Source organism: Balearica regulorum, chromosome 20, assembly GCF_011004875.1.
Source record: "Balearica regulorum gibbericeps isolate bBalReg1 chromosome 20, bBalReg1.pri, whole genome shotgun sequence".
Lineage (NCBI taxonomy): Eukaryota > Metazoa > Chordata > Aves > Gruiformes > Gruidae > Balearica > Balearica regulorum.
This window is the reverse complement of record NC_046203.1, coordinates 9,162,597-9,176,553: the sequence shown is the minus strand read 5'-3', so window position 1 is coordinate 9,176,553 and position 13,957 is coordinate 9,162,597. Positions and strand designations below refer to the sequence as shown.

Below are 13,957 nucleotides of genomic sequence, written 5' to 3'. Positions count from 1 at the left end.
CTCCACTGTGCACCTCTGTCTGAACAAAAAAAAAACCCAACAGAAAAATGCAGTTATATTTCAGCTGTGATACAGTTTTTACTTGTGTAAAAATGTCATGTGTTATTTGAAAAAAGCAATTATTTTGTTTGTGCTGGCAACAGTCTTTGAAAAGTCTGAGAAGTCTTAAGATACTTCCAGTGGTTAAACAAGGCTGGAGCACCTCTCTCTGGGTCATGGCACTCACGCGGTTTCCATCACGCCAGCCCGTGAGAATCTCCCCTGTGTCAAGAAGTCAGTCCTTGTGGCACCTCTGTAAGGCTGGGAAGCTTCACGCCCATTATTTAGGAATGGGGTAGCTCACAGGCAGAGGGATAGATGGCTGCTTTGGTTACGTGGGCGGGCAGTGGAAGAGCTGTGTCTTGACCCCACATCTCTGGACTTTCTGGAGCACTGACTGCGCTCTCAGCACCCAGTAACCCAATTTTACGAGCGCATTGAAGTTGTTTTCCCGGAGTGGCAGAACATGGCACAGAACTCCTAAATCTGACACGAAACTCCAGACCACATTGCTGTGCGATGTGATTTGTCTTGAAGTGAAAGACAGGTTTCCTTCGCATACAAATGTTGGGCCCAAGAGGGTAATAACTCTCTAACAATGTAATAGTTTCTGTCTAGTTGTTCCCTAAATGAAAAGCATTCTGCTGTCAGTGCTTTGAATGTCATAAGCCATCTCACACATTACATTCATGCAGGCTGGCTAGGAGCCCCTATTCTCCAAAGAGAGCTAAAATAACATCCAGGGACCATTAAGAAATGCCATTCAGGTGCTGAGGCACCATTGGGTATCCATTCTCCTGCTGTTTAAGGATAGTTGTTACTGAGACAAACTTTGCAATGATGTAATAATTTACCAGAAGCCATTATTACTGACATGCTTTTTCTCAGCATTTTCTTCCCTTCCATCATTGTTAATTGCCAGACCCCTCTGCATCAATAGGAACTTTCTTCTTTTCATCATTCATTCAGCAGTGTCACTGCATCGCAATCTATCATCTTGGAAGGCTTTGCCCAGACAATTGATAATGGCCTCTAGCATCATTTTTAGAGCATGATGCTTCCAGGATCCACGAATGGGCCAGTGCTCATTCTCTGGCATTAAGATTTCAGAAGAAATGCTGTCTTCACCAAAGCCTTTTTTCATGACTGTGGAAACAGGGGCTAATAAGCCAGGAGGTCAATAATACCGGGCCGTTAAGCTGATACATTCCCCAATGTATTAATATCCTTAGCATTAGGGGAATTCCCTGAATAGAAGGCTGTGAGCGGGGCGTTATTTTACTCTTGGTGCTCACAGTGGTAACCCAGACTGCTGCTGCAATGTGATTTTTTGTCGCTCCCTAGTGGCTGGAGTTTATGAGTCAGCCCCATCCTTCTCGGCAGCTAATGTAGGTGTTTCAGTAGAAAACTAGTCCCTCTGGACTACCTGCGTAGTCCTCCAAATCCATGGGAGCACTAAGATCTGCATGAAGACCTATAGAGACCTCACGCTCCACAGCCAGGCCTCCAAGGTCTCCCACAGGAGGATTTTGGTACCAAACTCTCTAGATACTATTTGTCCCATTCTTTTCCTCCAAAGGACTGACTTGCCTACTCTGTGCCAACATAAGTGAAAGGCAAATTCTTTTTCTTTTCCTGATTTTCCAGTGTTTATAGGTGTCGAGTACAGGCATAGGCATGGGAAATTAAAGGCAAGCCTTTCTTGACAAGCAGGCACAGCCAAGCAATAGGAGGGAAACATGGAGAAGCCTACAAAATGTCTTGGGAGGTTGGGCAAAGTTCACGTTTTTGAATGTGACCAGATTGGCATAAAAATATCTCTCCATCTACTTATAAATCATTCCCTTTTAATTCTTAGCATATTAATTAAATTGGAAGGGCATTTGCAAGTCAAAGTCCTTGCCTGTATAAATAAGTGAATCTCTGTGGAAGTCAATGGAGTTAAGCCAGTGTACAGGGACAGGAGCCTCACCTAGTAACTCTGATTGCCTTGTCAGCGTTTGTAGTATTTGCGTGTAGCTAAACAAGTCACCTCCTGGTAGTCCTGCTCTGGTCTGATATTGCCATCGTTGCCTGGATTTCCTGTACCCTGATAGAAATAATTTGCAAAACATCAGCAGTAAAAGCCTGCATCTGCACCGCTCTGCAGTGTCCATTTCGTTACTGATGAGCATGGCCATGGCTCTGCCTGTGGAGAGCATGGCGAGCTCTCACTGCTGGTTCTTCAGGTATCTTATCTTCAGGGAGACTCCAGTACTGCGTCTGCTGCAAAATCCTCCCAGGAAACCTCCACAAGCCTCCCCACCCACTCTGCAATGATGCCTTCTTGTTGGAAAGTCCCTGGTGTGTTTTTCATGGTGCAGAATAAATGAATTTTCCAAAGAGCAGATAAAATGGTAATGGCCTCATGAGCCTGTGCGTGTAAGAAGTGTTACGGAGATATGATTCTGCTCTCTGCTGAGCATCATCCGTTTTTCCAAGCTTTCAGAGCTGCCTGGCTTTCTCATACCTGGCATGGGCACAGTTTTCACTTCCAAGAAAGACTTCTGTACTTGCTGACCAAGAGAGCTCCAACGTGTAATGAAAAACCAGACTTCAAGCCTTTTCTTCAGAATCGCGATTATTATTCCGGTCCTGTGCAGCACATTGACTTGTGATCACATTGCACAGAGTAGTGACCGCATTTTCTTTTTCAAGGTGATTTATGAATTTTACTTAATAGCTCTCCACAATGTCCCTCTGAATAATTGCCATTAGCCCAGCTCTGAGCTGTGGAGCGGAGGGAGATGACGTGTCATGACCAAGGTCACGCACAGTCACTGCTGGTCGGAGAATGGGAGCACGTGGTCCCTGTGCTGAGCTCACACCACTTCCGTTTCTCTCTGTGATGTGTTTTGTGCCCTCAATGCTGACACTTGTTGCATAGTTAGAACTGTGGTGGGAAGTACAGCTATTAAAAGCAAGCTAGTTTTGCTGCTATACATAACCTTCTTCTTATCCCACATTAAGGTTAGCTTAAAATTATCAAAAGTGCCACAATTTTAGATGCCTCGATGCTATCTCTGGGCCTAGTCAAATTAATATTCCAGAAGCATCATCTTATGTGGGATGTGAAAAGCCAACAAGGGCTCGTTTCCCTTCCATCGAGTGTCCTTCTTTTTCTGTCTGCTTTGAAGGGAGAAGGAAATAATTATCTCTTGCTTTTCAGGGCAGTTGGTAATGTTCATGTTTTCCTTCTGACGTATTGTTACAGGTTTTATCCATGTCCACGTTCTCAGTCTTTTTCTGCTTTTTCCTTTTTCAGCCTTTCATGGGGGACAACTACTGCGACTCCATCAACAACCGAGCCTTCTGCAACTATGATGGTGGGGACTGCTGTGCCTCAACAGTCAAGACCAAAAAGGTAGGGATGCTGCTTCCTCTTTTCGCTGGGAACTCCTTGGTGAATGCTGCTTTGTGCCGGGGAAGATTTTGTTTTTGCTAGAATAGGGGCAATCCAAGGTCTCAGAAGGACCTTCAGTCCAGGCATCAGCTCACCATAGGCACTGAGTTCTTGTTGGTTCATTTTGAAGTTCTCTCTTGATGTGCATGTGCATTTCCCATCATAACCTGCCTTATACCTGTGCAAGGCAGGTTCTTAAATAGTCAGAGGCATTCATTCATTCTCATTGTAAATAAACCCCGGCTTCTCTATAGGCAAAGGCTGGCTCCCTCCAGAACCCTGGGGCATGTTCATCAGCAAAGCTGCTCAGGAGACCTTTGCACAGAAACACCGAGAAGGGTGTATTTGCCCATCCCGGTGTCCACCCTCAGTGCTCAGAGGGGAAACTAAAGGTTAGGAGTCATTAGGAAAAGAACAGAGAGCAACACGAAAGCATCATTGTAGGTCTGTACTTGGATCCGTGTGTACCCACATATGCCTGGCTCGCTGACCATCCCATCTCCAAAAGGACAGAGTGGGACAGAGGAGTGTGGAGCAGGGCAGCAGGGCTGAGCAGAGACCTGATGTATCTTCTGCTCAGGGACCACATAGACCAGGACCTGCAAGTCTTGCAAAAGAGACAGTGGGCATGGTTAGTGGCAGAGATTCCTAAAAACATTATTTAATGCAGGGAGGATGCTTAGGGCAATAAATCCACAGCTTTTTACCACACAGCAATGAGGGAGTGAAATGGTAATTACCTGGAAGTAGGATCCAAACAAATGAAAGAAAGTGCTCATGCACACAGTGTGTATGTGAACGATAGGATACGTTGCCACAGAGTGTTATTAAGAACAACAATACGTTTGAAGTAAAAAAGAGAATAGGCATATTCATGGAGGTTAGCTCCGTCAGTGGCTATTAAACATTGATCTGGATGCAGTTTCTGGGTCAGGAATATCTAAACCATTGACTGCTTGAGCCTAGAGATGGATCCTTCCACACATCCCCCTTTTTTTATGCTTCTTTAAGACCCATTTCTGGCCACTGGTAGAGACAGTGATTGGAGTGATGGAGCTTGTGGTTTGGAGCAGTACATTCCATGTTTCCAGCCAGGATAGATTTTGAACTTGTTTCCCAAAGAAAGGAGTGACTATTTTAGCCTCTGCCATGTGAGCTTTTTATCTTGTCTTCAAGATTTGAGTGTAGATCAGAATGAAGAAAATCCAGCTATTTTAAGTATGGGAAATATATTAATAAATAACAAAACTCAAGAACAGACAGAGGGAGCTTAGGCTCAGCATATGACATCATGCAGTTCACCCACCTGAGGAAGAAGGTCCTCTCTACCGCAGCTGAGGGCCTGCTGACATCTCTGCGGGGAAAAGCCCTTTCTAAAACAGCTTTGGCTGGAGGCTTCTTTTCCTTGGTTCAGCCAAAGATCTCTTACCAGTACAGCACTGTGGGCTGTCTCTGGCCCATCTGGGAACGCTGGGGAAGGGAAGTGGACATGTCTTGGCAAGTAGAAAGAGTTCGTTTCTCCACTGTGTAGGAGGTGAGGAAGAGATAGTTTTCCTAACTGTACTTTTTTTGGACAAATTTTCCCCTGAATTGTTGTGTTTCTTTTGCAAGTGTCCCTGCAAGCCACGTGCTGGGAGGGAAGCACGGGCAGGTGAGCTTCTCTGTTCCCAAGGGTGGAGTAGGGCATGGAGAGCCTGTACGGGGCTCCCTGCTGAAACGACCACTGCAGAGACGAGCAGGGTGACAGGCAGTGGCTCATCTTCACTGTTGTCTCCAAGAAGAGATTCCTCTCTGGCTCATTTTCCACCTCCTTGGGAGGAGCAGCCCAAGGGCAGGCACAGCGTGCGTGTTGGCCACTGCTGGGAGGGCAGAGCTGGTAGCTCAGCATGGCGTAGGTCTTCTCCTCCTACAACAGCCTGCCTGGGAAACTTCATCTCACTGCCTCCGGGCTTGAGAACAGGGGATGAAAAATCCCAAGAGGTGCTAGAGGAATGGAAGTGAGGTGGCCGGGAGGGGACTGACCCAAACCAGCCCTATCAGGACAGGAGCTAAGGGCAAAACTTACTGCTGGAGTGGGGACGGGACTGAAACACAAGGGATGTGAGTGCCAAATTGAGGGGGAGAGGGATAGGATTAAGGTTTGGGAGCAGAATTTATTGCTGGGCAGGGAGTTGAGACAGAGTGGGATCTGCACAGAGTCGTGAGCACTTACCAGCCAGGCAAGTCACACTCAAAATATCTGCTGCTTCGCTGCCACCCATAAACGAAGCGACCACCCAAGAGGGGGAAAGGGCTTTGTAGCCCAGTCGGTTACTGGTTTCTGTGCTAAAACTGCCCAATGCAAAGAGCAAGCAGTTCAGAGACAGGCAGCTGGTCACACGTCTGATGCATTTCCCCCATGGAGGGGGAGGTTTTGTAGCTTTTTAGAGCTAAGTCTGCTTCCACTGACTTCACTGGGAGCTGTATCTTTGAGACCGGGGGAATTAGACTTGTCCTAGTTTGTACTTTAGAAACTCCCATCCTAGAGATCACACAGTTTGAGGGCTGGACCACAGAGCCCATCGCTTCCTCGGCACACATTCAGCTTCCAAAATCTTCTCTCTCCCAAAACGCCAGCAAGATCTCGGGAGCTGAACAAGGCACTCGGGAGGAGTGAGAAAACCACCTTCTCCTTGAACCTTCCATGCCAAAAGCAAGATGCTAAGTCCCAGTTTATTACATTTATAGGGTAAAGGGGGGAATAATAACCCAGCCGGCAGGGCCACGGCGTCAAAGCCGAAGAGGCGGCAGGCAGCACCTCCCTGCCTGCAAAGCGGCTGCCGACACCTGCAGCAGCAGCCGTGGGGCCGCGGGTCTCGGCTCTGCGAGTTATTTTCCCGTCTGAGGCCTTTGACTGAGACCAGATTTCAGGCAAGGCTGTTCAAATACAGCCCTCCCTTTGAAGAGGTTTATGAGTGGAGCGTTACAGGAGATATTCCAAAGGGAAAAACAATGAAAGGTGAGAGAAAAGGGAGCTGAATAAAAATACTCCGCATACCAAACCCTTCCAGCACAGTTTGCCACCTACTTAAAAAGGCACAGTTTTAAAATACACATTGGGTGTAAAAGCCAAAAACCTGGAGGAGACATAGGGAGGGGCGAGTCCAGCTCTGTTAATTCCAATACCAGATGAGGATGTATTTTCATACGGTTGTAGAAAGAGCGAGGCACATGAAAGAGACTGCTTTGCTCCTTTTCTTTCAGGGTTACACACTATGTGGCAGATGTGTCAGTCTTTTAAAGCCCCTGCAAGTTTACCCATAAATGTCTAACATTTATGCAACACCTGTTTTTCTCCCAAAATGTCACAGGACATTTTACAAGCTTTAGATTTATCATCTTTTCACCGTTGCAGCCATTGCTGAGGTGACACATGGTTCACATTTAACAGAACATAGCAACTCCGCACATTATTTTAGGAAAGGGCTGAAGATTAACATTGCATCATGTGAAGATTCAGGAGTTAACAGTCAAGTAAGAGCTGGCTTCAGATCTTTGATGTCCACAAACTGTCAAGACTTAAATTTCACTGCAATCCCACTACCCTCTCAAAAGCACTTTCAGCTGCACACAATGCTGTGAACCAGGCTGCGTGAAAGCAAAATTAGTCAGCCCGTATTCACTTTAATTCTGAGCCCTTTTACTTCATGTGAGATTTTGCACGCTCCTGTTTTGTTGCCCTGAAAATGCACAAGAGACTTCCGTGCAGCGTTTGCTTAGGCCACGTTTTGCCTTTGCGTTTGAGCATTAGCAGCAAACGACCTTGTGCATTTCTGCAGCGAGGGGAACAGAGCAATGTGACTTATCTGACCAACCGCCGACTAATCAGCGCTGCTGCTTAGATAGGAAATAATGAGTATTTGCCCAGCACTATTCACAATCAGGCTAGAGAGCTTGAAAGAAATCATTAAAGACCTCTTTTGAATGCTACAAACGGCAACGAATAAATTCAGTCATATTCTGGGCATAAATTCGAGGCAACTGCAGTCAGCGAGCGGGGAAAAAAGAGACATTCATCAGCTTAATTATTTGTTGTGCACTAATTGATCAGCGTCCCTGTGCAGCGGGCGAGAAGCCAGGGCTGGCGCGGGGAGGAGTGCCACCCAAGGAAGCAGGGACACGCGCCCTGCGGCGCCTGACGGTGCGGCCCCGGGCAGGTGGGCTGCGTGGGTGAGCGGGGCGCCGGCGGCAGGGTTTGCAGTCGGGGCAGAGGACGGGGCTGCGCTGCTCACAGCTTGCCCTGTGCCTGACCCAGGAGCAGCTTTGAGAGACAGGAAGGCCATTGCCGGCCAACCTCCAAGGGAGAGAAAGCTTCTGTTGTGTATCTGGAGGGGATAAAGTCTTCCGTGAAGGACAAAGCAAAATCCCATCTCCTTTTAATCTTCCTACCCTCCTGACCCAGCACAGGTTGCCAGCTCCCTTCTGCCTGGCTGCTCTAGGAAGCTGCTTCTTGCTTTGTATCCTGCCACAGATAAAAGAAGATACTATTTTTTAAAACGTTAAATACGTGACACTGCTAAAGTGAGAAAAATAAATAACCTGGGCATAACTGGCTGTCTCTTGGCTGGCGGCCGCCTGCAAGGAACTCCTAGGGTGTGTGGTGTTTCAGGGGGAGAGATTATGGCTATTTCTTTCCAATTCATTTCAGGAAATCTTCTCTCCCGTCGCTGTTCTCCACTTCTTTTCTCTTCCCCTTCCCTTTTACAGGTTTTACCTGGACAAGGCTGTCTAGAAAGACCTTGCAGAAATCAGAAATGTCTCTCTAGGCTCTGCTTATGTACTTTGTTCCAGACTCAGATCTCAGATTTGCTTATTTGAAGATCTGCAGCCTGGTCCCTGCAAATTTAAATAGAATTTGCTGTTTTAAATTTCCCCCATCTTAAACCATTTGAAAGGGCGATCTTTCATCTGTCTTTCCTCTCTGCCTTTCCTTTTCATCACATAAGGAGTAAACCTATTGCTCCCGTGAGAAAAACCTGTCTCATTCAGTTATCACCCAGGTTTTCCCTCAACGGCTTTGCCCCATAGCACTTAGAAAAGAAAAAGAAAAATCATCCTGGCAAAAATTCCCATCTCAAATGCTGCCCCTTCAGCCTCTTGACATTTCTGTCCAACACCTTGGAGAGGAAAACCAGCAAGTGCCTCGGCGGAAAACAAATGAGGACTTGCGGTAGATAGAGGACCGTGGGGGATTCCTCCAAAGCTTTGCTTATCTAAAAGATAGGCAAGTTATCAAAACCTCTTCAGAGACTTTATGGCCGAGAATTCAAGGCCTAAAGAAAGGAGCTTTGAACTGAGGGGCTGCTGCTGGCTCCAGCAGGGATTTCCGAAGACTGTCCCTGTCTCCCTGGAAAGGGGGGTCTGCTGCACTCCCACCCCTAAGAAAACAAAAATAACCACTTCTTGGTATTTTGGAGAAATGAGCGCCTTGTTGTAGTTCTGTAACTGCAACACAAACCTGTCTTGAGGAATCTCAGGTCTCGCTCCATTGGTGGAACATGGAGGCAGTTCGTGCAATTAGCAGCCTAAGTGACCACCCCGGCTGAGGAAATTCTGCTTATCCGGAAGAATTGATGTTCCTGCCACGATGCTGCTCCCAACAACTTGAATGTCCCCAGCTGGGTGTGTTTGTCAGCTCTATAATTAGCTGTCGAGATACAATGAATGGTGGGCGAGCACGGAAGAAGGAAGGATACAATGCGGAGTGTTGCTTCATGCCTCCGGAAGCGGCTGAGCGCTGCTGCGTGCTCCAAGCACGCCGGTTCACCCAGGCATGCGGGTGAACTCACTTACCCACGAGCTGTTGGTCTCAGCCTCAGTGGCTAGCTGTTTGCCATGTGAGGAGCGTTTTCAGTCATGGTTGGTTGGGATGGGAGCTTATTTTGGGGCTCAGAGCTTGGTTTCATAATCGTTCAGGGAGGCTTTCCAGGCGGCGATAAATTAAAAGCAGCGATGGTAGTAGCACATGTTGCCTATCCTGAGAGAACGTTCTTGGCTTCAAGGGACATGGGGCTTCCCACAACATACAGCGTTCTCAGGGGACATGCTAGTGGAGGGTGTTTGCTTTGCCATCCGACCTCACTTCATTAGCAAGTGTTACAAAAACCAGCGAACAAACCTTCCCTGCTCCACCGCCAGCTATTGGGCCTCTGGGTGGTCTGGCTCCTATTAAATCTTTGGTGATTATTTAGACTAATTACATTCATGTTTGCACAATCAGTAGCACGAGGGTAGGAAGCGCAGCTGATTGCTGAGCAACTGAGCTCCGTGTGGTTTGGCAAACGGGCTCCCTCGCTCCGCTCAGCGGGCAGGCGGGGATGCAGGGATCCATGCGGGCAGGGCTTTCCCGGGGATCCCTGCTGGCTTCGGGCCATCCCGCTTCCACCGGTTCTGGTGAGGCTGCTCCCGATTTATACCCGACGGAGAGAGAGGAGCATCTGTTGGGTTCAGCTGAGCTACGTCTTGTTACACCATGTTTGCTGGCTTCAGCGGGGAAAAGCCCGGTTTATGGCAGGGCAGTTAACAAAAATTCATGCCTTTAAAACTGTATGTGCTGCACGGAGAGGAGGTTTCCTGCGAGCTTCATCTTCACCTTTCCCAGGCCCTCCAGAGCGGTGCCCTAGGTGTGAACCTGCGTACCAGCCCCCAGAGTTAAAAGGGGGCTCGCTCTTCTTCTGTTATCTCAAAACAGCCCTGGTGACCTAAATGCCAAAAACTACTGAAAGACCCTTACAAGATGCATTTTTCTCCCACAAGGGCCTTGTCAGGGAACAAAATACTCCCCTGCGTTTGAGCTGCGAGGGTCTCGGGAGGCGCGGGGCTGCGACACTCAGCACAGCCTGCCGCGCTTATCTCGACACGCCGCGTTCGCCCGCAGAGGCTCTGTCTGCAGCAGGGCCTTCATATTTCCAGTTAGGCTTGTCTGGGAGATTTCGCAAACACTTCAGGGCTGAAATCTAACAACAGGCTGTTTCCCAACACTTTGCAGCCCTCCTTCCCTGCTTCCCGCCCCTGCCTCCAACCAGGGCCCTTCCCTGGGCCTGATTCTGCCTGCCCTGGCGCTGCTGTGAACCAGCCCAAGTGTGCTGGGTGGGAGGTACAGCAGCTCAACCTGATACGAGCCTGTGTGAGGGATGAGCTCCGACCCTTGGCAGAACTCTTTCCCATCCCTCCCTGTACCTGTCTGGGATTTCTCCTGTCAACATTCCCACCAGTTCCCTATAGACTGGCCTTTCTCAGCAGGGATCTGTCTTGGGATGTCACCAGCCTCTTTAGATAGGTGCCGTCTAGCGAGGGTTTGTGGTCTCTCACTCATTTCATGACCGAGATCCCAGTTCTGCACTGGTCTGTTGTGTCATCGTCTTTGTTCCCAAAGTCCGGAGCATGGCATTAAGGACAAATACTGCCCTGTTTCCAAGAGGGAGCTTGGGTTTTATCCAAGGTCTCATCACCTAGCGTGGGAGAGGATGCTTGGGGCTCCCATACCATTGTGGAGAATGGAAGTATGGGTTCATACGCTGTGCAGCATGGGTGGTGAGTTGGTTGAGGTGGCAGTGTCTCTGATCTCCAGTGCGTTACACCCCAGAGTCCATGCTAGCCTCCTGCCTAGCCCATAAGCCTACGCCTGCTGCAGTTTCACCTTTAGGTTCAAAGCATGGCGTGTCATGCAGTGCACACTCCTGGGGTGACAGGTGTGATTTCGGTTGTGTCTGTTTTCTCTTGAAGATAGAGAGTCTGTGGTCCAGTGTGGTTCAGGTGTGACCCACGCTCCCCTGAGTGCTGTCGATCCATGCTGTGGCTCTGTCCTGGATCACCTCCAGGAGATGTGTGTGTGTAGGGGGTGCGTGCAGGCATGTGGAGCTGTGTTCTTCAGTGGTGCCTTTTTCAACCTATTTTAGTTAGTCTGAGGAGACAATATCCTGCACTACTTCATCAAATGACCCAGCCAGGCCCTAAGCTTAGTTTTTAGATTTTTCTCCCCGCCCTCCTAGATATTAGCCAGGTTTTCTTACAAGGGGAGATAGATGTAGAGGGAACGCAGGACTTGGCGGGTGGAAGGAAGAAGAGCTGATTCTTTAAGACTGGCTTTGCAATGGGTATATCTGGAAATTTCAGTGCAGGTCATATATTCTGTAAATAAGTTGAGCTTTCACAGACCTATTTAAAAAGAAAAGCAGCAGTTAATCTTGGAGTATGTATATCTGGGCTCCCCACCTAAATGGGCTATCATTCAGAAAAAGGTTCAGCATTTACTATTTCTAGCACATCCAGCAGCTTTATTCATGGCTCTGTACTCCAGAGGGCTATCACTGTGCGAGCCCAAGGCAGAAGACAGTCCGTCTTCCAAGGGGTTTTATGGTAGATGCTATGTGTGGATTTGATTCCCTAAATACCTGCGGAAATCAGATCCTTGGGGAACTCAAATGTGTGTCTGTTGTAGATGTTGTTTAAAGTGGAAACCCTGTAGTACTGCTAAGTGTTTCGAGAATTTTGTCTTGTCTAATATGACTGTGGGTGTGCTCATTACCCATAGAAATCTCTGCCTTTTCACATAATAGAAAACTGATCTCTGAAGCTCGCTGCCATAAGACAAAACAATTAATCTATCTGGACAATAGCACTATAAAAATCAAATTGCATTAAAAAAAACTCTGTAAGGGACATAAAGTGCATAAAGCTAATCAGATGAGGAAGAAACCCTCTTGCACTCAGGCTGCCCACTGCTGTGACTGCTGGTGAGCCATGAAACTGTCTGCTCTTGGGGCCATGGCTCTGCCCCAGAGAGAAAGCTTGAGAGAGACCGCTCTTAGGAGACTGGAGAGTTTCTGGAGGACATCAGGCAGCAAGACATTTCTCCTTTAATGGCTCCCTCTCCCCAGAAATTGGCTGCAATGTAGCAGTGATCTAGTCTCTTACATGCACCTTTTGTTAAGGTTGCTGCAGGGCTGAGCACACGCTTACAGTGACCTGTACGAAAGCAAAGGGGAGAACGAGGGACTCAGATGGAGAAATGGAAGGAGAGGGAATGAAGAAGGTAGATCACTTCGTATCATTTCAAGGCAGCATCAAACTCATGCCACTTTGGGTTTCTAAGGCCACTATTTCAGCACAGCCCCCAGAGTAGGCATGGGGAACGTGAGCTGGTAGTTTGGAGACACAGTCGTGCAAGGCTTTCACTCTTGGTTTTGATGTTCCTGCACGTGAAATGGTAGCAGTTATGGGATCTCCGTGCCTGCAACACTTTTCACTGTTCCACTTACGCGTGGACAGCAGCAGAGACAAAGTGCAGTAGGATGTCATGGCTAATTTCAGCCACTTTCCTGAAATGCTTGAGTTTGGTGTGTGGTTGTCCTGTGTTCAATGCAAAATGTGTATCCACCTTCTCTGTGAGCCTGTCTCTCTCCTTTGAATGCAGGGACCACTTAATCGCCTTTGTTAGACTGTTACAGACAAACGCAGTGAATTCAGGCCAGGGAGAGGAAAAAGCTTGATCAAGACAAATGAAAGAATCAGGTTCCCAGGTCTCGCCTCCAACCAGTAGCTTTGTTGTACAATGGGGAGGACTTTTTAAGTCAAAATCATTGCCAAATCCAGATTGAACTGAATGATTCAGGATTAAAAAAAAAAATAGGGGAAAACTCCAGACATATTTAAATGTTTTCTTTGAGCATTTTCTAAGTGAAATAAGTTTTTATTTCAAGACATAACATTTGCTCTGAAATAGTCTTTTTTATTTGTATGTCTTTGAGGGAAAGGTCAAACCTGAAGTGTAACAGATAATCTAAACCAAAACGTTTCCTTCTGCATTGAACAAAAAAAAGTCAGGTGTTTTTGGTGTATCTTTTCTTTTTTTCTTTCCAGTATTTTAATTCAGTCATTAAACAACCCCCTCCTCAGCCTCCTCCCCAAACCCCATTGTTTGCAGACTTCTCTTTTTTCCTGTCTAAGAATATTCATAACACTGTGATATGAGACAGCCCTGCTCTGGCTGGCTTGTGTTGGATCAAGTGACCCTTAAGGTCCTATTGTTTTCTGCAGTTTATAAACTTCTTTAGTTTCCAATTATTTTAATTCATTTGCTTTTAACTTTTTGGACTATCTCTTCTCTTTGCACCCTCCACATTTGCACAGCTGTAGATTCCGATTATTCACTGGTAGGTTATTTAGCTCATAAGTCACCAAGGCCATGACTTGATGAAGAATCATCACCCTATTCTACCTGGAGGGTCAGGTCTTCTGGAAATGAAGTCAAAAGCAATAGGAGGAGGCTCTCTAAACCCCAATTTGGTGATGAGCGTTGGCTATTTAATGTCTCTGTCAGCATGTCCCTGCCTTAGGCTCCCCGGTTGTGAAATAAAGATCCACACCCCTCCATCCCGTTCTTGTGTGCGTCAGGAGAAAGGCATGCTAGAGATGGACGTGCAGGGACACGTATGG

The 13,957-nt window shown here is 47.4% G+C and overlaps 1 protein-coding gene across 1 annotated transcript in view; it reads left to right on the top strand.

Moving 5' to 3' along the window:
* The window catches only part of PAPPA (pappalysin 1), a 183,599-nt gene that overhangs the window by 161,868 nt on the left and 7,774 nt on the right, over window positions 1-13,957 (top strand). The window contains exon 21 of the mRNA XM_075772202.1: window positions 3,344-3,442. Within this exon, the coding sequence (XP_075628317.1) occupies window positions 3,344-3,442 (99 nt within the window). The remainder of the gene's footprint in view (window positions 1-3,343; window positions 3,443-13,957) is intronic.